The sequence below is a fragment of the Saitoella complicata genome (genome assembly GCF_001661265.1).
Source record: "Saitoella complicata NRRL Y-17804 unplaced genomic scaffold SAICOscaffold_29, whole genome shotgun sequence".
Classification (NCBI taxonomy): domain Eukaryota; kingdom Fungi; phylum Ascomycota; class Saitoellomycetes; order Saitoellales; family Saitoellaceae; genus Saitoella; species Saitoella complicata.
In genome coordinates, this window is record NW_017567020.1 from 57,176 (window position 1) to 80,741 (window position 23,566).

A 23,566-nucleotide genomic window follows, 5' to 3' on the forward strand; every position below is an offset into this window, starting at 1 on the left:
AATGGGAGTTGGTCATCTCGTCCTGGGAGGTGAATGCTTATATGCTGGCGACAGCTGCCCCTGACGTCATCCTCGACCCACCACACCTTTTGAAAGCAAAAACAAACAGATACGGCCATACCATGATGAAGTATCTTTTACAGTTTGACACTGTTCTAGATGCCATTGCAGATGAAGAAAACGATGAACTACCTAGGTATACACTCCTACATGCTCCCGTAAACGTAAAACTCCCATGTCCATTCCAGTTCACGCAAGGATCTACTGGAGGTAGTTTCTCAAGCCCTCTTCGTCTTCGTCTTAGCAGTTGTAGTCGACTTAGTAGTCGTGCTCACCTTCGTAGTTGTTGTGCCTCTGGCCGCCGACGACAAACACGGCCCACTCTGACATCCGATCCCACAGTAATCAGTTGTCTACACACGCATAATCAGCATTCCGCATCATAAACGGAGGAGTACAGAAAATACTTACAGTACCGCACCATCCGAACTGAGAACAGCAGCCGGGGAAATCACCTCCACAGATGATGTTGCCACCACAAGTACCGTCTGTGGTCGTTTTTGTAGTACCGGATGCTGAGGCTGCCGCGGCGGAAGATGAGATAGATGCGGAATTGGAGGATGATGAGGTAGCTGCACCGCCCGAGGACGAGCTAAAAGAGCTGCCAGGACTGCTGGCACGGTACCAATTCGCCTCCGGATCACCCAAGCATTCACCCACAGTAACCATCTTATACCCCAACTGCGTCGCCAACCCCATCACATAATCCGTCAAATTCAACGCGGTCTGCTCATGGATATCATGCATAATCTCCAAGAAGCTACTCGTGCTCGGACTCTTCCCCTGGGCCTTCATCGCATTCCTCACATTGTCTTTCGCGTTCTGGACGAGTTCGGGGGTAGCTTTGTTGTAGTCATCGGAATCGAGGTCGAAGTAGATGATGTGGTAGCCGAGCTCGGTCATGGATTGGATGCAGCCTGAGGCATCGGTACATGACGAGAAGGGGGGACGCATGTACGTGGGGAAGAAGCCGAGGATGTTGCGGAGTGCCATTTCGTTCATTTCCATTTCCCATTTTTCTGTTTCCAGGTTGCCAAGGTGGACAAATCGGGATGACTCCAGGTGTGCGAAGCGATCTGGTGGCCATAGTTATGCATCTTCGTAATCACCTTGTCCCATCCATACTGCGGATCATCGATGGGGCCTTTTCCGATGTTGTTGCCCGTGATGAAGAATGTTACGCGAGCGTCGGGGTAGGAGGTGTGTATCTTCTCGAGGAGTTGGTCAGTGTAGATGTAGGGGCCGTCATCGAAGGTGAGTGCGATTTGGCCTGGGGTCATACATTCAAAGATTCCGCCGAGTCCGGAGGAGTAGTCCTTGTACTCAACATTCCCGACCAAGGGACGCGGAACGGTGGAGGTATTGGTACCGGCTGGCATATATCCACCTGATGTCACTGCGTCACCAGTGGAGCATGTCGCACCAGCTCCGGAAAATGATTGCTGACATCCTGTACCGCAGTAATCTGTCGTCGTGCCGCACCATCCGTATTGACTACAGCACGAGCTGTCGGGACAGGTATACCCGTTTGTTCCACCACAGGTGTTGTCGGGGGAAATGGTGGTTGCGCGACGGACGAGTTCGTCAACGAGGTTGGAGATTGGGCGGGGGTGAGGGTGGGCGGTCACTCCGATGGAGACGGTGGTGAGGAAGGGGAGAGCTGAGAGAAGGGTGACTCGGGTCATTGCGAGAGATTGTCAAGTGATCCCGTAGTCAGTTGAGTAATTTGGACTGAGAAAGTCGAGCTCAAGCTGTGCCGAGAGTGCTGGATGAGTCCAGAGCACTACAGGTGCGGACACCTACTCTTTATAGCCATCACACCTGCTTTGAACCGTCCGCTCAAGCCGTCTTTTTCCTCATCTTCACAGTACCCCAATTCCCGGCACAACGAAGGGGAAAGTCAAGCCGATCAACGGCTCAAGGCTTCCGAAGCTTCTGCTCCGCCTCGTAGAAATACGGGCTGTTTCTCCGCGGCCGCCGTGAAACAACCAGCGTTCGCGTGCACGGGAGATGAGCGGCTCATAAAGAAACCGAGCCGTAAATTAAGGGTCGGTCCGATGCGAGTGCGATTGAGTGTCGGACGTTTTGTACATGAGCATCACGCTATCTAACGATGTCAATAGAGTCCGAGAATCGAAGAGCGGTTCGTGCGTATTCATGGCCGATTGGACATTCTCACACCTCGTATCCTCCCTTCAGCGTGACCATCCCAACCCAACGTACTTCACGCTCCGAGCCGCTCTCACATATGCGTCCCACCAATTCTGATCGAAGTTCAAACTCGGTTGTACGGTATGTTTCCCCGTTTACGGTTGGCGCTAGACGTTTCGCGCGTACTTGAACTTTCCTAGGGTGGAGCTATTGTAGCCAGAGAAAGCTTCGGTGCGAGATCCTGCGAGATTCGTGTTGATGGATGTGGAATTCGTGAAATGCGGTTAGGACGGGTCATTCGTATACGGATAGCTTTTGTTGGGCGGACCCGGTGCGGGCTGCGGTGTTGCACTACCCGTGGCATCGAACATGTAGTATAAAGGGAGGATTTTCGAGGCGAACCGCAGTGCAATTGAGACCGGTAGGAACTTCAAGAAGCTGGCGAGAAATATCTTTCCTTCAGTTCACTCTATTCGTCTGGAAAATCGTAGGAAGGCGTGGCGAAGATGACCCGTCCCATCCTTACGTAAACCCCGCCGTGCACGACGGCAAACGGCAAGCTTACATAACAGCCACACAGACAGCAATGATCCCGTGCGGGACGAGGCGGTACAGTGTACTTGTCAGATACCTTCAGTTACGTTCACAAATCGGCACTTCACCGCCCCCACCTCTCCAACCCGGTAACTCCTCTTTCCAACCCAATTCCAACGTCCCTGCCTCCCCTGACACAATCATTAACACTGACTCCACCCCATCCAGCACCCACAACGCTCACCCTACCTCCTCCCCACCCCTCCACCACACTCTTCGCCTTCCCCAAGAACCCACGATGCCCAACTCCATATTGCGGGATACACTCCCTCTGTAAATGGGCCTCAGCCAGGATCGGCTTCGTGATGATACCTAAATGACGGCGTACAGTACCAAGTGCTAACTCAACACCTTGTTCTTCTCGTTCTGCAAGCTCAGAGGGCGAGAGTGCCGACCACCAATGCCCACCCAACATAACCGTTAACTTAACCCCCTCAGCCGAATCCTGTCCTGGTACACCATGCGAATCAAACACAATCCCGAGTGCTCGATGCGGATTTTCATCCAACCCAACAGTTTTAGGGATCAAATATCCGAAACCGGCGGGGACATGTGGTGCGGCGGAGGGTGGGAAGAAAAGGTTAACGAGGAGGACTGTTGAGGAGGAGGTGCTGGGTGGTGTAGGGAGAGGGAGGGAGGGAGAAATGGAGGCGAGGGTTTTGGGTGCGACGTTCGCGATGACATGCGAGAAGGACGCGTTATCGCTGCCGGCGGTGATGGTCACGGAGGATGGGGAGATGGAGAGATCTGTTACCGGCGTTCCGAACTTGAAGGTGACGTTGTCGTTCGAGAGTGAGGTGCGTAAGCGCTCAGTGAGAGTCGCGAGTCCGTCCTTGAAAGAATATACGGACATCCCATTCATCATTTCCACCAACTCCTTATTCTTCTCCTTCAGCTCTGTTTCCTGCTTGACCTCCCTCTCATCCTTCGGTATCCGTTTCGCACCTCCAAGCATTCCTTTTACCACCGATCCATGATATGTCTCCAAATCCCACAAAATCGGAAACGTGGAGCGAACAGACAACGTATCCAAGTCAGCTGCGTAGATCCCGTGCACGATGGCGCTGAGGAGTGTATCGACCCCAACACCCCTCACGCCAAATCTCCGCCTCACAAACGCCCCAATGGACTCATCCTCCAGTCCCTCTGGTCTCTTTGCCGCGAACGGCTCATGCGCAACACTCGATACAAGACCCCTAAGAATCGGTACCGTCGCCGCAGCTTTAGGAAGATCCAGTAACGCTGATGGAAGCTTGTTCAACCCTCCTTTGTAGTACACATATCGATTCTTCGCACTCGGATGCGTCTTTGGAACGAGGATCAACTCTTTTTCCAACCCAAGTTCACGGATCAAATCGAAGGTACACAACCCACTCAACCCCACAGGCCTTAGCGAGCGTGGACCATGCTCAAATATAACACGCTTGTCCTCGACGGAATGGTGTGTGGTTTGCAGCCATCCGCCAAGGTGGGTTGGGTGGGATTCGTAGATTGTAAGTGGAGTTGAGTGGGGGAGGTGGCGGCGTGCGTAGTATGCTGCTGTTAGGCCTGAAATGCCGGAGCCTTCGAGAAAGGTAAGCACTGAGCCAAGGGAAATGAACTGATAGCTTACCTATGACGGCGACAGATTTGACGGGCGGTGCGGCCATTGTTGGGTTCAAGGAATCGGGGCGGCACCGCGCGGTGAATTGCCATGTTCGGGAGTTGACCCGGTAACGTAGAGTCGAAAACAGTTCGAACACGGATCTTACAGGACAATGGTTGGACAATTGCATGTTGTTTTCAGCACTCTGACAAATCTTTGTCTCGCTCAATTGCCCTCCGTGGAAAGCTGATGACGAATATGACGTATTTCATCGCATTAAGGTTGCATTTCCCATTCGATCGAGGAAATCGCGATCTCAGCGTATAAGTAGACCTCCGCCTCCCCTCCCTCCTAGGCCTCCTCCCCTCCTAGTAAATGTTCACAGCACGCACTCTTCTACGCACCCTCTCAAAACAACGACCAATCCTCCGTCTCTACACCGCATCTCCACTTCGCACGTTCTCCACCACACTTATCAGAATGTCCTCCACACCACGCCATTTCGCCGAAGACGCTTCCCACAAGCACTCACTTCACGTCGTAGACGACAAAGAACGTCTCGAGCGCGCTCCCTACCTCTCGCCTCCCGGCCCCGTCAAAGGTCCTGACGGCAAAGAGAAGGAGTTTAAGGCCGAATACACCGGTCAATGCTTCTGCGGTGAAGTCCAATTCGAGATCATGGGCGAGCCGTTGGACTCTTCATACTGTCACTGTCGCGATTGCCAGCACATGCACGGAGCACCGTATACCCACCACGCCATCTTCCCCAAATCCGCAGTGCACTTCACGAAGGGCGCAAAGGAGAACCTGATCTTCTATAACCCCCACGAGAAGAAGACCGAGTACAAAGTCCCTTGCAAAGTCACCTGCAAATCATGCCACTCACGTATCGCAGATGAGGGAAATAACATGATGCTCATGCTCCCCGGCCTCATCGACTGGAAAGACGGGAAAATGGCGGAAAGCTTCAAGGCCACGCATCACCAGTACTACAAATTCCGTACGGAGGATATTCAGGATGAAAAGGCGAAGTTTGATGGGTGGAAGGGTGATGAACCCGTTAATGATGCGGCGAAAAAGATGAAGAAGGAGATGGATAAGGAGAAGAAGGAGAAGGAGGAGAAGGAAGAGAAGGATGAGGTGAGTTTGCCCGATTGCTTGAAGGATTAAGCTGAATGCTAATGGACAGGAAACAGTAGGCGACCAAGGCCCGGATGTGAAGAGAAGGAGGAAGGAGTGATACCTGTATTGTGTGCTTTCAAATCTGATGCCTGGCGGGGCGAGAAAGGCGTTTTGGGGTTTGTACGATTATGGTGTTGTAGTTGTTTGTTTTCATTATTCGAGGTGCATTGTATTATCTTCATGAACGCATGTCATTATCGTTCCCACCGTCTTGGTCATGGTCCTTTTGAGTAAAAAGGCTCGACCTGAATTGCTCCGTCCGTGTCCCACGCTGCTCAACCTCAGGGCGCCCCCGCGCACTGTCTTCCCCGGCCAAGTCCGCTGAATGCGCGGAAGCATCTACGGTAACTCAGCAGATCCCGCTCCTTACGACATACTCTCACGCCGGCCAGGAGCAAGAGGCACAGCGTAAAAGGAACATCAACTGGCTTAAGGATGATGTAGCAAAAGTGATTCCGCCCGGGATTGAACCGGGGACCTGCGCCGTGTTAAGGCGCCGCCATAACCAACTAGACCACGGAACCGTTCACGTGACGGTCAAGGTTTTTGTTAACAAGTGTACCCACGTTCATTCGAGGTCGACCTCGACGATGTGTGAGCCAATACTTGGGTTACAACCCTGAAAATATGGGAATGGAAGTCATGAATACTGTAGTACCCCTTTGCGGCTTCGGCATGTCGTGAATTAGCCTACATTCGCCAACCATCTTCTTGCCCGTCAGAGTTTGCGATTGCGTAAAGAACTCGGAGGGGCACTTATTCCTGTTCGCAACGGCCATACCTGTCGCTCACTGTTGTTCCTTCACTCTTAGTTATGGAAATGTGAACAACCGCAACATTGACCCAGCTGGACACGTAATAGAGTTCGTGCACGAGACACAATGAACTGGCATGACAATTAACACCGCCACCCGCAGCCGGCACACAGCAACGTAAACATCTAAGATCAGATTGTCTATTATATCCCGCTAGGAAACTGACAGATTCATGGCACTTTGCACAAGTTCCTTCAGGAACCCTGATATAAACGTGGGAACGGACCAAACTTTCGGAGTCGTTGCCGTGGGAAAGGAAGATTTTTATGGCGTCGTCGTAGATATCGTGAGACTGAAAGTTTTGAGTGGTACAGCTGCACCTCATATGCCGAGTTTGACATGACCGTGTGAAAACCAAACTTCCTGGAACAAAAACAATTCGGGGCGGTGCACGTCAAAATCGTGGGAAGAACGTATTTTGCCACATTTCATTTCACAACCGGTGCAGAGTTGTATGGACGTGAGCGCGTGTAGAAGGTTCGCGCATACGAAAAAGAAGAGAACGGGACACGTCCATGGCAAAAAGCATGATTCCGCCCGGGATTGAACCGGGGACCTGCGCCGTGTTAAGGCGCCGCCATAACCAACTAGACCACGGAACCTATTGGATGATTGCAGAATCTTGATGACCAATAGAATTAGGTTTCCCATTCTCGTTGCTGAACTGCTTCAGTTGTATCCGACGAATGCCCCTACGGTTCACTCAGTTCTCTTAGAACACCGCAATCGCATTCGGCGGTGACGCGATCCCTCCAATAACCGCCAACGGACTTGACGTCAAAAAGAATGTCCACTGGCCCTCCGTCTTACACACTTCAACTCTTCCAGATTGATCGATTCCCCTACAAGCCCGGTTAGCACTTCACCTACGCCACCTTCTAGTGCAGAGTCAAACCCTATCGGCATTCCCCACCCAGCAATCATCGTCTCATGTATAGGCGCAACTCGCTCCGGCGCCGGCCACCGCTCGAAAGCCGGAGAATCAGTCGCCACGGCAGCGAACTGCGGATTCCATATCCAAATGCTTCCTTGCTTTGTTCGAGTCCTGCGCCTTCGGCGAAGCAAGCGGGTCGATCGTGGTTGGGGAGAGAGTTGTGTGCGGAGACGAAGTCGGTGCGGAGGAAGAGGACGTCTCCTGGCGCGAAGTCGATACCGTGGGCCTTGGCGCAGGCGACGAGATTGGAGACGGGGATAATGGGTCGTAGGTTGGGTTGTAGCCGTAATAATCGAGGAGGACGCCGCGGCCCACGATGCCTTTGCGAGCCCAGTTGTGCATTCCGTTGAGGCCGCATGAGAGCATTTCGTCCATTGTTATTCCACCGTAGAAGAGCCCGTTACTGTATGAGACGTGGCGGAAACCGTCCCATTGGCTTCCACCCTGTGTGCTGAATTCGACGACATCGTGAAGTACACGTCCGGGCTCTAACTGGATGATCTCATGGCGATATGGTTGTCGATCTTTCAGTAGTTGTGATATATTGTCGAACTTGCAGTCTAGCGACACCCCGATCACCTGTTAGGATCTGGCTTTGTGCTGCTTTACGGACGACATTTTTGGTCAAGAGGTTTAGACGGCCGAGTTGATCATACGGGCCGTAGAGGCCCCATGCTGAACCTGGCGGATCCCCGTTCCGGAGGGGTAGGTCTGCGAACTTTGGATAGGTGCGTCCTTCTTGATCTGACATTTTCGAGGAGTTCTGTTGTGCTGGACGTCACATGTCCCTTTAGAGTTTGTCGGTTCTCCACGCCAACGCGGGGCCAACGCGGGGAGGCTCGAGCGTCGTGCGATCATTCTTGCGGGTGGTGGGGTGCAGCTGGCTGGGCGGTGTTGCAAGTGAGTTCCTATGGGCGGTCGCAGTTGATTGTGGGAAGGGTCGTTACTGGAATTGGGATTGGGTTGTTGACTGCTGCTTTGCCTGTTTGGCAAGCAGAGTGTTTGACTCCTGATATCATCTTCGTGGGAAGATCGGCATGGACCGTCAACAATCCCTTCTCGGCGCCGGTGGACTCCAATTCTTCTCCCTCTGTGCTTCATTCATCCCATGGTACGCCATTGACCGTGGAGGGCGGAGACGGCTGATCATGTCCACACTTGCTGGCATGGGAGTTTGTTTGGCGGTTTCGGGGGCGTTGGTGAGGTATGGAGGGAAGGCAAATGGGATTGGGGCTACGGATATGTTGTATTTGTTTGGGGTCTATCTGGCTGAGCCGCTCCCGCTTCGCTTGCGAGGGACGGGGAATGCACTCGCAGTATGTTCGCAGTGGTTACAACGGTTCGTATCTGATGCCTACCTTCACCGTGATTGGCAAATGCTGACAGGTGTGTTTGTAGTTCCTCGTTGTCGAGATCACGCCTCCAGCCATCTCTAACATCGGCCACTGGACGTACGTAATCTTCGCTCTCTTCAACTTCGCCAGTATTCCCAGTGTACTTCTGGTTTCCAGAGACTGCCGGACAGAACCTGGAGGAGATCGATAGTTTCTGCACTGAGACCAACTTGAGAGGGGCAGTTGTAAAGTCGCTTCAGAACAAGAAGACACATAACAGGACGCTGATGGAGTCGATAAAAGAAGACAGGCATATGGACGACGGCGACAAGAACCAGGACATAGTTATGGTAGAGTATGTCTAGATGGTTGTGATGGGAAGAGGAGCTGTCAGCGCCGTATTTCTCACGCTCCACTAGGATTGTTGGAATCAGGCTGATAAGTATAAGAATTCTTGATTGAAAGTATGTTCTAAATACGAATGCCAAAGACTCCTAACAAAATGCTCCTAAACGCCATAAACGAAAATCTAAGTGAATGTCTAGCCACCCCTGCTCAACTTGAACTGAAGTGACTTCTTCTTCCTCTGCTCCTTCTTTTGAAGGTTGTGCTTCATCTTCTTCTTCGCAGCCAACTCGGGCTCAGCAACCTGCTGCAAGCTACGCTTGTGCCTTCTATCTTGTCTTTTCTCGAAAGCATCCTGCTTGACGTGGTTGAAGGCGTGGACATAACTAGTCACACCAACACGACCCTGCAACAAGGACATGATTTCCTGAGACAAAGACTTGAGTTCCTTACTCTCAGTGTTAATGTCAGGCAACTCGGAGAACCTGTATAGAGGCCTCAAAATGGATTTCACATGCGGTTCCAGATCCGTAGGCTGAATGATGTTGATCATGGTTGCGTACCACTGCAACATCAAACGCTTGGACAAGGCCTGACGATCGTTGGTTCTACGCTCGCGGCGGAGCTCAGCAGACAAACGAGTCATCATCCAAGACAAACAGGTAACAACCTGTCCTGCCTTGCCTTCGGCAGCATCTTCAGTCTCCTCCTCATCAGCATCGGCGTCTGTAGCAGGCATGATAGCCTGCGAGCCGTAGAAGGCCCTTCCGACGAATATGAGATTCTTGATGGCTTGGAAACCAAGATCTTCGGACAATTGAGGGCTCCTCATCTGGATCAAAGACTTCCTGGCAACCTCGATGAGGTCCTCCAAGGAAAACTTCAGTCCTCCAGAGATCTCGACAGGCAACTGGGTAGGAGCAGCCTTGCACTGAGCGAACAGAGCACCAATGAGACGTGCTGCAGACAAGCGTACCCATGAATGCCTGTAAAGCAAATGCTGCCTGACAGCACTCCAGATGTCGGCACCCTTCTTGGTGATGACAGTCTCCGGACAGGTCGTAGCGATCTTTGACAAAGTTTGCAAAGTGTAATATGCCATCTCCCAAGTATCAGAAACTTGAACGTCCTCAGCGTCCTCGTCAGTCGCCCGGGCACTCTGCGAAAGAAGATCCCTGATTCGCTTCACACAGTACTGCATCTCATCCGTCTTGGTAGCCTTGAAGACATCGAAGAACAACCCATAGACCTGCATACCAGTTCTCTGCAACGAGGGCTGGTCGTCGGCCTGAGTCCAGGTCCTGAGAGCCTTGACGATACCAGTGAGACGTTCTGCGTCCGCCCTCTGCAAACACTTCTGAATCAAAGCACCCGCCATCTCACGACACTCAGCCACGTCATCGTTCACAAGAACCATAACAAGGGCGACGAAAAAGCTGCCAACCACTTCCTGAACGAGGACATCACCAAACTTGGACAAGATCAGATGCAAGACCTCCATAACAGACTGACGACCAGACTGGTGCTCGTACGACAAGTTTCGAACAAGGAAAGCAATTTGAGCCTTGAGTCTGCCTTTACCCTGAGGGTAATCCATCAAGAACTGGAAGTAGGTGGATCGCGCAACATCACGAGCAGAACGAGTCTGGTTAGTGACCATCATCGTGGCAACAGTGTCCATAACGTCGTAAACCTCAGGAATGATGAACTTGCGCGACAGGACAGAGCGGATAAACGTGAAGGTGACACCTTGACGATCAGGCTCTTCGAGGTCAGGCTTGATACGCTTAAGGATATAGGCCAGCTGGCTTTCCTTGATGTCAACGCCCTTGCGGTCCTTAAGAACCGTCGCAAGAAACTTCAAACTCGCTTGACAGATTTCAGAGTTAGTTGAAGGCGATGTCTTCACGAACGAGAACGCTTGCGCGACAAACACATCAGCACCTTCGTCGATGGCAGACATCTGAACGCGGAGCAACAGGTTCAGCAATCTAAGAGCCGAGATTTGCAACTCTTCCGACTCTGACAACATGCAGTCTCCGATCAAAGGAATGAAGCCCGCCAAGTTTGCCTCAGTCATAAGCTCGTCGTTCCTCGTGAGCACGGATCGCAGAGTATCCAACGCAAATCTGGTAAGCTTAGAGGCGTTCGCCACGTAATGGTCACGGATAAAATGCTTCTTTGGCTTGATGTCAAGCTCAAAGAACTTACGAGACTCAGCCCTGGCTTCACTCTCGGTGGATTTCTGCACAACCACCTCGGCCTTCAAAGAAGACTGGAAGACATTGTACGCAAAGACAAGCATCTCCCTGGAGTTGCCTGCCTCGTTCGCTTGCACACCAAGAGTGATGCGGCGCAACACTTCATCCACCTTCTTCAGTAGCTTTAGGGTAGATAACTCGTGTAGAAGGTTCTTGATAGGAGCAATCATCACACCAAGATGCTCAACGCTTGAGTACTTCGCGAGGATTTCATAAGAGTCAAACGATTTGTTGCCCTTTACTTCCCTCATACTGGTGCTGTACCCTTCCGCCTCCTTTTCAGATCCAGTTACACCGAAGATGTCATCCACAAGCATGTCGGCGATTGCCGGCAGGCAGTAATCCAAATCACCCTTGGTAATCTGCTTGTTCTCTGTGAGACGGACCAACAACGTGTGAACCGTAAAACCCAGAACATGAAGCTGCGATCCACGCAAAAGGGCACCGCGAAGCTCAGTCAAGACGTACTGGAAGTAAGCCGGACCCAAAAGAGCCACAATATCGGCGAGGGTCTTGCGAGTCATATCCCTGGACTCTTGAGACTTTGATTTCAGAACGTGCGACAGGTCCATGAGAACACCGGGGAGCCTGTTCGCAATGACTTCTTCCGGCAGGAGACGGAGAAGCTTAACGATGGGCAAGGCCACCGGTACACGAAGGATAACCGTGGATTCTTCTCTGGTATGTAGATACTTCACGAGAGGAGGCAAAAGCCCATTCAGGACCTCTTCCTGCAATCTTTCCACGGGCGGAAGAGATGACAGTAGCGCCGTTGAAGGCTTGATTTCCTCGACCTCTCCCGCATCTGCCATATCGACATCTTCTCCGTCTGCGTCACTCTCCGCGTCCTCCGCTGTGGATGCCTGGGCGTTGCTACTACCGGCAATGCCATCGACAACGGCTGAAATGAGACGAATGGTAGTACGTTCTGATTCAACGTCTCCTTTAAGCATACCGATATAACGCTTCAAAACAGCCTTGTACTGAGCCCAAGTCAACCAACCACTCAGAACTCCGATCGTCTTCACCGTCTCCGCAATCAAACCGTGAACTTCGGCCTTCTCCCCCGTCAGCATGACGAAGTGTTCGATCAATGGCATGAAGAGGTGCGCAATGTTCTGCGGGTGAATGCCCTTTGAAGCGCTAACAGCAAGACGGCGCAATGCCCTCAAGCGACGGTGCTGCTGAATATGCAAGATGTTGTTGAAAAAGTTGGCTTCCTCGTCGTTACCGAAGAGCAAGGGTTCCATATCTCCAACCTGATCCCAGAAGGAGCAGTGGCGGACTACATGAGCCAAGACAGAAAGGTACTCAGCGCGGACAAGTTCATTGGGATTACGCATACCGCGACGGACCTCCTTCATAACGACGTTGTTGAGGACCTCGATGCGTTTGTCTCTCTGCTCGTCATCGGCAGCACCAACGACCTCAGCAAACCGTCTCAAAGTAAACGAGGCACTACTGCGGAGTGCAAGTTCTTCCTTATCCTGAATATTGAAGAGAGCATTGTGCAACAACGGCAACCACTCCCGCAAAGTCAATTCCGAGAAGAGATTCTCGTTGACCTCGGCGAATGCCTTCAAGCGGCGGTTGAAATCAGGCTCATCAAGCCTCTTCTTGGAAAATGAGTTAAGGTCGACAATGAGCTTAACCACGCGAAGCAGAATCTCGTCAGCAGCACCAAATACCTCGAAGACTTGCGAAAGAACGAGACGACCGTTGCGAGTCGCAAGGCTAGCGAAAAGTGACGAGATAGTCTTGTACCTCTTCTGGAAGACAGGCTCTGCAGGCTTGAAGTCTTCGCAAAGCGGAAGGAAATGCTTCACAACCTCCAAGACATCAGTCTTCACCTTCTCAGAAACAGCCTTCTTGGGCTTATCAAGCATGACCATAAGGAGACCGACCAACTTCTGTGCCTGATCACCAGCAGAGACCATAGGTGCCAAACGGGAAAGGACATTGATCAGCAACTCCAACAAGTCGCCCTTGAGTCCAGCGGACTCCTCGTTCTCGAGAAGGTACGTGACACTATCAAGTGCCAGGTCAAGGTTAGGAATGAGTACCTTGTCCTTGATGGCCTCAACCACGTCCTCTTCAGTTTCGGAATCATCAACGTGATCCAAGACCTTTTGAAGCATATTCAGGATGTATGTGATAACCTCAGGCTTCACACTCTTATTCGTGAGGCAACGGAGAACATTAGGAACGACCTCAGTGTCATACTCCGCCAAATACAAGACAGTAGCAACAGAAGATGCCCAGGTCGCCAAAAGCTGAAGTAAGCCAGAAGGATTCTGCGAAGACTCGATGGGTAACTTCTCCAATCGAGGTGACACAAACTCCTTGAAAATGAGGGGTACATATGGCTGCCATGTGAACTCGGTAGAGTACTTGAACAGGGCCGTCAAGCACTTCAAACCAACCTGACGGATATTGCGAGCGATCTTGAGTTCTACGCTACCCTCAGATTCCGTCTGCTCTTGGTTGCGAATGCGAGTATGCGCACGGTACAAGCAGTACACGAGAGGCGTCAGAAGCTCCTCCGTAAAAGGCCCAATGATGGTTCCGAGCTGCTCCATAATCTCGGCCAACATGGTGACATAACCAACCTGCTTCCTCTCGGGCACCTCTTCGGCATCAGCCTGGTTATAACGCAAGACGTGATGATCCGCGTCAGACTTCTTGATAACATCGAGGTCTTTGAACGCCGTCAAGACCAAATCCAAGAACGACTTCAAATCGTCCCGGGGCAAGTTCGCCAAAGCAGCCAAAATAGTCGTTCGTCGAGAGGCGAGACCCTTCTTCTGACTAGCCTGTCCCCTCCTGGCCACGACTCGACCGAAAAGGATACGAACAACAACTGGCATAAGCACGCCTCTGTGTGCTTCTTGAATCGTCGAGTCTCTCTGATCGAGATGCAAGAACAAGGTAATCTCATCTCTGAACCTCGTATCGTCCAACAAGTTCTTCAAGTTATCCTCATACGTCCTCAGCTCAACCTCCTTCCAGGTCAACAAACAGTTCAACGCTAGAGTTTGGATGTGGTTGTCTCCCATAGCCAAGAGATTCATCAAGATCTCACGAACGGTATCAGTCTTGGACAATGTTCTAGGGTTCTTGAACTTGGCGAACAGCTCCAACATGGTATTCTTGTCTTTTCTCGACCAGGATTCCTTGGTGATCTCGGCGTCGACCCCCATAGCATCACCTTCCTCAACGGCAACAGCATCCGTACCGTTACAGTCAATGAACAGAGGGACAAGCTGGGCGTTGTGCTTCTCTGCCAACTCAGGGACGCCAAGCAACACCCTCAATGCCTGAGACCTCGCCATCGGACTCAATGTGCTATCCTCCACAAACTTCTTCACATAGAGATTTTTTACCTCAGCAGTACCGGCCTTCATGATGCTAAGACTCTTCTCAGAGATCTCAGTAACGTTAGCCAAGTTGAAGCACTGGAACACCGACGTCGTAGTCGAATTCTGCCCAACCGGCTCCTCCTCCTCAGCCTCCGGAGCATCATCAAGCGTCGGCTGAGTCGTCGTCTGCAACCCTTCCCATACAAGGTCCCACACCAACTCTGGTCTCTGCTGTGCAACAGAGGTCAACGCTTTACACGCATCTCCCCACAACGCAGTAAAGTTCAACGTCAACACACCGAGACACAGCCGAGGAAAAACTTGACCGACCCAGTCCTGCTTGGGAATGAGGAAGTAGTTCTGTGCGAGGTTTCGGAGTTGCATCTGGACGGTTCGTACGGACTCGACGGTGAGTGGTGCATCTTCGACGAGCTGGCATGCAGAGATGTGTTCCGAGATCTTGCCTTTGTTGAGGAAGGAGTATGCGGAAGCGAGGATCTCCAAAGTAACAGAACGGCGGCTCTTGGAGGGGAGAGCAAGGATGGGGAGGAGTGGGTCGATGATGCCCTGCTCAACATTGTTGACAGTCAACCCCTTCTTACTCGAAGCAGCAGCAAAGACAGCCTTAGCTCCCTCAAGGAAAGAGATGACGCTTGTCCATTGATTCAAGTTGTCTGCAACCAACTGTACGATGCTCTGGTCATTTTCAGTAAGGTGCTGAGCGAAGATAGTCAACGCAGCACCCAACACCGGCGCGACCGTTTTGCTTCCCTGACCCTTCTCGAGTAGCACGAGACCGAGTTGCTGCACAACGGGCTTGATAGCCGCAGGCGTAACATGGATGCACTTCAACGCCTCCAACCTCGCCAACTGTTGCGCAAACCACTGCTCATCCTGCTCATGAAACGCAATCGTAAGCTCCTTCGACACTGAAAGCTTCTTGAGCAAAGCTGGGACGAGGCCCTTCTCTTGGTTCAACTGCAACAAGCCAGTGTTGCTCAAATTCTTATTGGGCACAGTGCCAGTCCGGAATACACCATTCTCCTTCAATCTTGGCAATGTCACGAGCAAATCCTGTTCCGCGGCTTCCCACCTCTGGGCAACGAACTTGACAAAGTAGGGCAAGGCAAGGTCTCTAAACCGTTCCGGCACGCTCTGTCCCAAGTAATCGCAGAAAGCCAACACAGCATTCACATCTTCGCCAGCAAAGATAGGTGTGAAAAGGGAGTCGCACTTCTGAGCCGCGAGTCCGAGTTCAGCATATTGCAGGAAAACAGCAGCAAGCTGTGCAGCAGGCCAAAAGACTTCGGGGGTCTTAGATGAGACGGCGCGGGCAGCCAAGTCGGCGATACGCGGCCAGTCTGAGACACGCGTACCCTTGCGAACAGCGGCGAGGGTGTAAGCCAAATCAACAGCGAAGATTACTCTCGTGGCAGGAGCGAAGGTCGCCTCGAGTGCTGCAGAAAGGTTATTGCAAACAACATCGAAAATCGACGTGAATGTTTGCCTCTGACTGTGATGCAACAGCGCAATCTCAACCTTCTTCACCAGTGCCCGTCCCTCTTGTGTCTCCGACTCATGAACACATTCGAGCAACTGCTCAAAGATCGCTGTGGCGCGAGAGTGCAGTGTCATCTCCACGCTCTTGATCGACTCAGTGAAAATCGTGCACAATCCATCACTGTAGAGATCCGAAGGATTTGCCGCAAGGTCCGCCAAAGCGTGCTTCACAATAATCTTAAGGTGCTCACCTCTGGCGCGGCGGATCAGGAAGGCGAAAGCCTCTGCGGCGAAACGAGTGGTGTAGTACTTCTGCTGCTTCTTTCCGAGCAACGGACTCAACAAGTCGAAAACTGGTCGCAAATCCGGAACGAGTTGTTTTGCGAGGTACTTCAACAAGAAGGCAAGACAGTTGAAGGTGTGCTCGATAACTTCGAGGTCGCCTGATCTGACGAAAGGGAAGAGCGCCGTAATCGACCTTGCAAAAAATGGTTCATATTCAGTACCGAGGTCGCGGGCGAATTGCGTGATCAAGTCCAACAGCGGCTCCAAGGCAAGCTCATCACCCTTCTTCAAAAAGCCCTCCAACAACTCAAAGATCTTCTCCTTGTGGTACAGCACTTGCACCAGGGTATTGCTGAGCGGTCGCACTTCTCTCAGAAATTGTGTAAATGTAGTTGTGAGGTTAAGCTCCGTCCATGACTCCAACGCCGTCTTGAAGAAACACTCCTCGGCCTCCTCATGTTGGACTTGACGGTTAACGCGGTGGTACACATCGATCTTCACGCCCTCTACCCGCTTGGAGAAGGGCTTGAAGCGATGCCTCTTTGTCGTCTGGGTGTTTTTGTCCTTCATTCTCCAAGGACCTCCCTGAGAAAACAGCGACCTTTCTTCGTACGCGACGGCAGCTGCAGGGTTGCCTCAGCTTTTTCGACACAGCCACACGCGCCACGCCGTATCGAGAAGTCTAATTGAGAGTGAATGTGAGAATGGAAATTATTATTAATCAACGTCTAACCAACAATCCTGGGAGCGTCCACGGCCTCATCTTCCTTTCCAGTCACCTTGGTAGGCGTCGTCTCCTCCGACGGAGCAAAACTGACACCGGAGACCCATTCCCAGCACCTATGAATCTCCCCATTCACCTCCAGTTGCCTGACACGAATATTCGAATTCCCCTCAACGACCTTTTGAACACCGAGCCATAACCTCTGCCTCTCCTTCGGATCAAACTCCCCAGCCAACACCAAATCCCTCAACTGCCCAACAGCCACATACGGCACCGGCGTAGCCTCAGGATTAGAAATATTGAAACGGCGCTGATCGGAAAGCTGACGAAGGGTATAATGCACCAACTCCTCCACACGACGAGAGTACTTGCGCCGACGAATCAAGAAAGAACGAAGATAAAGGAAACCAAGAGCAAGGAGAACTACGCTAATAAGCGCGCCTCGATGTCGAGCCAGGGATCCGCGGATGGACTTGCGGATCGCGCAGCCGAAGCTGATGTTTGCGAGGGAGGAGGAAGAGAAGATTCGGTTATTTCCACTGTTGAAGTGCGGACAACAGTCCTGTGGTCAGATCAGTCCATCCTGCTATAACAACGAAATACACAAGGCGCAAACTTACTCGGTGTGAGTGACGGTGACTTCCTCTCTATCGACCACATCGTTCAAGGCATGCTGCCAGAGATTCTCAAACTGCTCATCCGTCAAAGCGGGAGACTTGAGCTTGTACAACTCGGCCTTCAAATCCTCCTCGTTCAATCCCTTTGGCTCGCCTTTGGGGAGCTTGACGTGTCCGCACTCCTCGGCAGCGTTCCTGTTCCTCAACTGCTGGACAGCCTCATCCGCCACAATCATGACCTTCCTCAATTTTTCTGAGTCGGGCTCACAAGCAGGCGGCAATGGGATCAATCCATTGAGGGAAAGTGGGTTGAGAACCTCAACAAAGTCGGGCTCGCAAACAGCCTTGAAGTTAGGGTAGCAGACAGCGTGATCCGGGCATGGCACGCACTCGGGACGAAGGTGAGGACGAGGGTCGTACTGCTCGTACGGCTGCAAAGCTTCAGGAATAGGCCACCTTGGATGTTCTGAACAAATGTTAGTAAAATGCATTGCGTACGGAAAGAAGACAGGACTCACCAGGCGTATCAACCCCACAATACCCAACGTTGACCTTCTCCTCCCTCCACCAAGCCCCATAAGCAACCGCCGGCGCAACCAATGCCCCAAGCAACACCTTCGGCCACACACTCGGACCGCTCTTCTTTACCTTTCTCCTCTTCATCAACCTACGCGCCTCAGCTCTGCTCTCAGACAACCTCTTCCTGCCATCGGGGGTAGCCTGCAACTCCTTGACCTCGTCCGGGGTGAACTCTTCCGTGATTTCGGGCTCCTGTTCGTCGGAATCCTTGTTCTCCTCCTCAACTTGGTTCACAAGCTCGCGGAACTCGGTAGACGTCTGTAGCGTATTAACACTCGGCATGAACCTAGCCGGCACCCTCGCCTCAGGCGGCGCCAGAGCCAAGATAGGACCAAGATCAGTCCTCCTCCTGTTCTGCGTACCAGGCGTCGTAGCCGCAAGACTCTTCCTCTTCGAACTCGCCGTTCCCTCCGCCAACGTCTTTCTCCTGCCACCCTCAAGACCAGCAGGCGGCGGACTCTGAAACGGATTATGCGGACTAAACGTGTCCACATCATCCTTCTCCCCCTCATTGAGGAGCTTAGAACTCTTCCTCCTCGCCGGTGTCCTCGTCTCAACAGCCAAGACCGGCTTCTCAATCTTCACACTCTTCCTCCTCGTCGCGGTCGGTGGGGGGCTGATCTCCTCCTCCTCACTCACAGGTTGCATGGCCTTCCGCGGACTCAAACTCCTCCGACTCTTCCTCCTAACCATCGGAGTCTCCTCTTGTCCTGGCTCGACCTCAGACGTGGATTCGATCTTGACTTTGCGGTCGTAGGCATACACATCCGGCGAACCAGCTTTGGTCGCACGAGCCTTTTCCTTCTTCTTGAGGTATTTTGCGGCGTTAGGTGTTATGCTCTGCGAGAAGATATCCACCAAGACAGCCTTCTTCGCCGACGAAGGATACTGAACGTCCCACTCCAACAAAATGCGACGAAGGTCCGCGACGCGGAGGGTGGCGGGATCGAACCCAGCCTGAAGGTAAGAAAGGTCGTCGTCCATCTTGATCACTAATTCTCCAAAAAAAGTACACTCCTAGTCGAGTTCGCGACAGTCGGAACTCGTATATTTCTTGTCGCCTTGTCGCCGTCGCCGCAGCAGCTTGCGCAAATCAAAACAAACGTCCGGATCAACATGACGACAACCGCAACCTCCCCAAAATACCCCGAAAACATGCAGAACTTTGCGTGTAACATTATCTTGTATTATTACCTGTATTGTAATTTCACTACGAATACTTTCCATGCGATGCATTTTATGCCGTGGGTATCTCTCATGCTAGTGCATCCTATCAATAATCAGTTGGTCTCGACTGGACCCAGCGTGATGCTTGGTGTAGCCTTCTTCTTTTCCTTATCAACGTCTCCCGCTGCGACCCCAAAGTAATCATCCCCACCCTTCTCCTCAATGCTCGGCCCCACCTCCTCTTCCTCCTCCTCCTCCACTTCAACCTCGTGCTTCTCAGAGTCTTGAGCTGGATCCCCCCCCACCAAACTCTCCGCACCCTCCCGGCTCTCCTCAGCTTTGGGTAGCACAGCATTCCCAGCCCTCATATCCGCCTCCCCCAACGTCGCCCTCCTAATCATCGGAATCGCCTGCGTAACCCTCTGCACAACCTTATCCACAACATTATCCTCCGCCCCTGTATCGATAAGCGCGTTCGAAATCGTATTCGTATTCCTTCTTCTCATTTCTTTTCGTGCCTGTTTTTCTTCGGGGCTGAATGCGGCTTCCAGAACTTCCATTTCTTTCTCGTCGTTGTCGGGGGAGGAGAGGGAGATGGAGGGGGGGTATGTGGTTGGTGTTGCGCGACCGGTTATATGGGCGATAAGGCGTCGTTGCCGGCGGACTTGGTCGTCGAATTCGGTTAGGCTGGCCCACTCCCACCACCCGAACAAAAACCCGATTAAGCCGTCAACGACCCCCACGACCGCCGCGACCCACGCCACGAACATCACCGCACAGACTCCCCATTTGTTTTGAATGTAGAAGGGGATGATGTGGAGGACGAGGAGGAGAGGGAGGGTGAGGAAGAAGTGGAGGATGCGGAGGCGTGAGTGGGTGGAGGAGAGGGAAGTGTAGGCAGTCGTCACGTCGTGGATTCCATCCAAAGTCCCGACATCCAAGTAAAACTCCGGTACGAGCTTTGATTCCTCGCGCATGACGAGGTCGACTTCGATGGCGAAGTGGTCCGAAAGCGATATACTCACCTCCTGCCCCTTCTCTTGTACTGTGATACGGTCGAGCATGGTAACTTTAGCGTTCGTGACCTCAGTTGTCCGCGGGTCATGGAAGACATAATCCAACCTCCTCGCATCCGGATCCTGCCTATCCCCCGGTAAGTTCTTCCTCCAAGTATTCAAGTTGGAATCACACGTCGCACCCACGACCTCGATCTTCTCCACGCCCGTCATGTCATCTTTTCCCGTTCCTCCCCGTTCCTCGCCGTGTGCGCTGATCCATGCATCAGCCATTAAACCATATGTCCGGAGGATGCGGTGAGCGAGGGAACCGGGGACGGAGTTGAAGTCGCCGGCGCAGAGGAGGATGTGGGATTGTGCGATGGAGGCGCGGGCGAGGCGGGCGAATTCCCAGGCTTGGGAGGTGCGGTGGGCCATGTAGGAATCGGTTTTTTCGCCATAGGGGGCGTGCAACTATCCATCCCAAAATATTAACAGCTGTCAATAAAAGAGAAGGATGGAAACGTACGTGGGTGTTGAACACCTCGATCTTCTTCCCAGTGGGATGACGGATAATAGCACTAGCAATCCCCTTCCCAACATACCAATCCCCCCGGAAAAAAGCCGTAGGCCGTCCATTGAGTTTATACGGATGCATATGCGTCTCCTCGATTGGCCATTTCGACAAAACCACTAGCCCACCACCCAGGACACCAGAATTATAGAACTTTGCGTGTGGGAATGTGGAGGAGCATGTTTGCGCGAGGTGCTTGAAGTCAGATTCGACCCAGATTTCTTGAAGGAGAATGATGTCGTATGAGGTGGTTGAGAGGATTGAGGCGATTGTCCGAAGGCGGATGGCGCGGTGTTTGGAGACGTATTTCAAGCCCCTTCGCCAGCTATTAGCAGTGATCCAGGGCAAAAGAAAGAGGACTGACCAGCAATTGAATGACAGCAGTCTGATTCCACGGCGGTGCTTTTCCTCAACAGCATCGGTCATTGCAAGTGTTGTTGTTCAAGTCGTCCCCGTCGCTCGACGTCACACCAGCCACACGCCTGCATCCCCTACCAGCTCCTCGATAAATCCAAATCGAGCAGTCAACGTTACACCTCAACCATGAGCGACAGATCACGATCATCCTCCCCAGATGCCCCGGCTCCAAAGCGCGTCAAGACTTCCTCCTCTCCAGCGCACGAGCAGGACGTGAATCAGTTCGCTGCTCCGCCGGCTGCGGTCGCACAAAAGACACCCGTCGCACAGAAATCACCGGCTGTAGCACCGAGGCCACCAGTAGGAGGAGGAGGGAGCGGGAAGTATACACTGAGATTTAGTATGGTCGGCCACAAAAAAGCGATATCATCCGTAAAATTCTCTCCGGACGGAAAGTGGATCGCCTCATCAGGTACGTCCCAAGCTTTCATTTGTGAATCATTAGGGCTAACAATGTGACAGCCGCCGACTCCTTCATCAAAATCTGGTCAGCCCACGACGGCTCTTTCTCCCAAACCCTCACCGGCCATCGAAAAGGCATCTCAGACGTCGCCTGGTCCCCCTCCTCAACCCACCTCGCCTCCGCCTCCGACGACCACACCGTCCGAATCTGGGAACTCTCATCCGGAACCTGCATAAAAACCCTCAAAGGCCACACCAACTACGTCTTTTGCGTTAATTGGAGTCCGGGCGGAGAAGTGCTCGCGAGTGGTAGTTTCGATGAGAGTATTAGGATATGGGATGTGAAGAAGGGGAAGTGTATGAAGACTTTGCCGGCGCATTCGGATCCGGTTAGTGCGGTGCATTTTAATCGCGATGGGACGATGATTGTGTCTTGTTCGCATGATGGGTTGATCAGGATTTGGGATACGCAGACTGGACAGTGTTTGAAGACGCTGGTGGATGACGCGAATCCACCTGTCTCGTTCGCCAAATTCTCACCAAACGGGAAATATATCCTCGCCTCAACTCTCGATTCTCAAATCCGCCTCTGGAACTTCCACACAGGCCGTTGTCTAAAGACCTACACCGGACACACAAACACCTCATACTGCGTCTTCGCCTCTTTCTCCGTGACGGGTGGGAAACTGATCGTATCCGGTTCCGAGGATGGTGGGGTCGTTATTTGGGATTTGCAGCGGAAGGAAGTGGTGCAGAGACTTGGAGGGAAAGGTGCGACGGGGGAGGATGGAGAGGTGGTGGAGGGGGGGCACGAGGATGTGGTGTTGGGCGTTGATACGCATCCGGAGTGGAATTGTATTGTGAGTGGGGGGTTGGATAAGACGGTTAAGGTGTGGATGATGGAGTGATTTCGATGTTTGAATTCGAAGAGGAGGGGTTTTTACGTGATGGTTAATCGATGTTGGACAGGCTTGATGGTCTGTGAAAGAATCGTTGTCTTGTGGAGTAAAAAAGCACATGCCAGAACCGTTATGCGACGATCTCTGTGTCCATAGGACATACTGGCGATATAGCTGAAAGTGTTCGTCAAGCTCGTACATGTGTACATTAGTCACCGTCGCGTGGTAACATAATAACACCCAATCCAACCAACCAGGCCTTCTTCGTGCAGATTGCCAAGGGGGTTTACAAGTTGTGATACTAAACTGCTTCCGCTGACATAGATATCTGAACCAGCCCTTGACTCAACTTATAATTTGACACGGCTGCCAAGCGCTGGTAGTTCCCACGGTATCGATATCGGTTGGCATCGATATTATCGAACTGCCCAACGACGGGTTTGTGCGGATAAACAAGCTGCGTTCTCCCTCTCAATTCCAAGACGGTTGTCGGTTCTATACAGTAACTACTTAAGAAGGCGTGCGGTCTCTGGTGGCAGAGTACTGGTTGGGATATCATACGCATTCCACAAAGCCGTGAACGCCCCGGTGACTTCAGCTGGGCTTTACTCAGCAAGGGACCTTCAGGTTAGCAGAATGTACGAGTTCTGAGTGTACCTAGTCGCCAAAATCGATACCTGGTGCGAGTCTACGGGAACTCAGGCTGCGCTGGCGGTTTGTGCACATGGACGCATACATTGCCTTCGCATGGCCACAACAGCTCACAAGAGGTCAATTATGCGCCTCA

At 52.3% G+C, this 23,566-nt stretch overlaps 8 protein-coding genes and 2 non-coding genes across 10 annotated transcripts; 3 read left to right on the plus strand and 7 right to left on the minus strand.

Annotated features, from left to right (window-relative positions):
• Nucleotides 1–318: 318 nt before the first annotated feature.
• Nucleotides 319–1,745, minus strand: SAICODRAFT_27915 (glycoside hydrolase/deacetylase; the record flags this gene model as incomplete). The annotated part of the gene is made up of 3 exons (XM_019167071.1): nucleotides 319–381; nucleotides 472–1,116; nucleotides 1,170–1,745. The coding sequence occupies 3 exons, from the start codon at nucleotides 1,743–1,745 to the stop codon at nucleotides 319–321; spliced, it is 1,284 nt and encodes a 427-aa protein (XP_019021098.1).
• Nucleotides 1,746–2,869: 1,124 nt separating this feature from the next.
• SAICODRAFT_10282 (Protoporphyrinogen oxidase) lies at nucleotides 2,870–4,454 on the minus strand (the record flags this gene model as incomplete). Its single annotated transcript, XM_019165206.1, has 2 exons — nucleotides 2,870–4,368; nucleotides 4,418–4,454. 2 exons carry the CDS (start codon nucleotides 4,452–4,454, stop codon nucleotides 2,870–2,872), a joined length of 1,536 nt encoding a protein of 511 aa, XP_019021099.1.
• Nucleotides 4,455–4,716: 262 nt separating this feature from the next.
• Nucleotides 4,717–5,631, plus strand: SAICODRAFT_85664 (uncharacterized protein). Its single transcript, XM_019171409.1, has 2 exons — nucleotides 4,717–5,530; nucleotides 5,587–5,631. Exons 1-2 carry the CDS (start codon nucleotides 4,766–4,768, stop codon nucleotides 5,587–5,589), a joined length of 768 nt encoding a protein of 255 aa, XP_019021100.1. The 5' UTR covers nucleotides 4,717–4,765; the 3' UTR covers nucleotides 5,590–5,631.
• A 391-nt stretch (nucleotides 5,632–6,022) lies between these two features.
• Nucleotides 6,023–6,096, minus strand: SAICODRAFT_t167. Its single transcript has one exon. It is a non-coding gene; the product is annotated as a tRNA-Val (tRNA).
• An 819-nt stretch (nucleotides 6,097–6,915) lies between these two features.
• Nucleotides 6,916–6,989, minus strand: SAICODRAFT_t166. Its single transcript has one exon. It is a non-coding gene; the product is annotated as a tRNA-Val (tRNA).
• Nucleotides 6,990–7,172: 183 nt separating this feature from the next.
• On the minus strand, nucleotides 7,173–8,072 carry SAICODRAFT_227809 (uncharacterized protein; the record flags this gene model as incomplete). Its single annotated transcript, XM_019166641.1, is given in 2 exon segments — nucleotides 7,173–7,881; nucleotides 7,901–8,072. 2 exon segments carry the CDS (start codon nucleotides 8,070–8,072, stop codon nucleotides 7,370–7,372), a joined length of 684 nt encoding a protein of 227 aa, XP_019021101.1. The 3' UTR covers nucleotides 7,173–7,369.
• On the plus strand, nucleotides 7,965–9,020 carry SAICODRAFT_21970 (uncharacterized protein; the record flags this gene model as incomplete). Its single annotated transcript, XM_019166495.1, has 3 exons — nucleotides 7,965–8,660; nucleotides 8,720–8,772; nucleotides 8,833–9,020. The coding sequence occupies exons 1-3, from the start codon at nucleotides 8,359–8,361 to the stop codon at nucleotides 9,018–9,020; spliced, it is 543 nt and encodes a 180-aa protein (XP_019021102.1). The 5' UTR covers nucleotides 7,965–8,358.
• Nucleotides 9,021–9,196: 176 nt separating this feature from the next.
• On the minus strand, nucleotides 9,197–19,380 carry SAICODRAFT_73741 (uncharacterized protein; the record flags this gene model as incomplete). The annotated part of the gene is made up of 4 exons (XM_019170887.1): nucleotides 18,265–19,380; nucleotides 17,750–18,212; nucleotides 17,139–17,668; nucleotides 9,197–17,028 (listed from the first exon to the last, which is right to left on the minus strand). Exons 1-4 carry the CDS (start codon nucleotides 19,307–19,309, stop codon nucleotides 9,197–9,199), a joined length of 9,870 nt encoding a protein of 3,289 aa, XP_019021103.1. The 5' UTR covers nucleotides 19,310–19,380.
• A 225-nt stretch (nucleotides 19,381–19,605) lies between these two features.
• SAICODRAFT_10288 (DNase I-like protein) lies at nucleotides 19,606–21,487 on the minus strand (the record flags this gene model as incomplete). Its single annotated transcript, XM_019165208.1, has 3 exons — nucleotides 19,606–20,961; nucleotides 21,017–21,377; nucleotides 21,426–21,487. 3 exons carry the CDS (start codon nucleotides 21,485–21,487, stop codon nucleotides 19,606–19,608), a joined length of 1,779 nt encoding a protein of 592 aa, XP_019021104.1.
• A 117-nt stretch (nucleotides 21,488–21,604) lies between these two features.
• SAICODRAFT_68031 (Wdr5 protein) lies at nucleotides 21,605–22,788 on the plus strand (the record flags this gene model as incomplete). The annotated part of the gene is made up of 2 exons (XM_019170350.1): nucleotides 21,605–21,890; nucleotides 21,941–22,788. 2 exons carry the CDS (start codon nucleotides 21,605–21,607, stop codon nucleotides 22,786–22,788), a joined length of 1,134 nt encoding a protein of 377 aa, XP_019021105.1.
• Nucleotides 22,789–23,566: the final 778 nt, after the last annotated feature.

What these genes read in the sequence shown, in the direction of transcription:
- SAICODRAFT_85664 (XM_019171409.1), top strand. Translation starts at nt 4,766, where the DNA reads ATGTTCACAGCACGCACTCTTCTACGCACCCTCTCAAAACAACGACCA.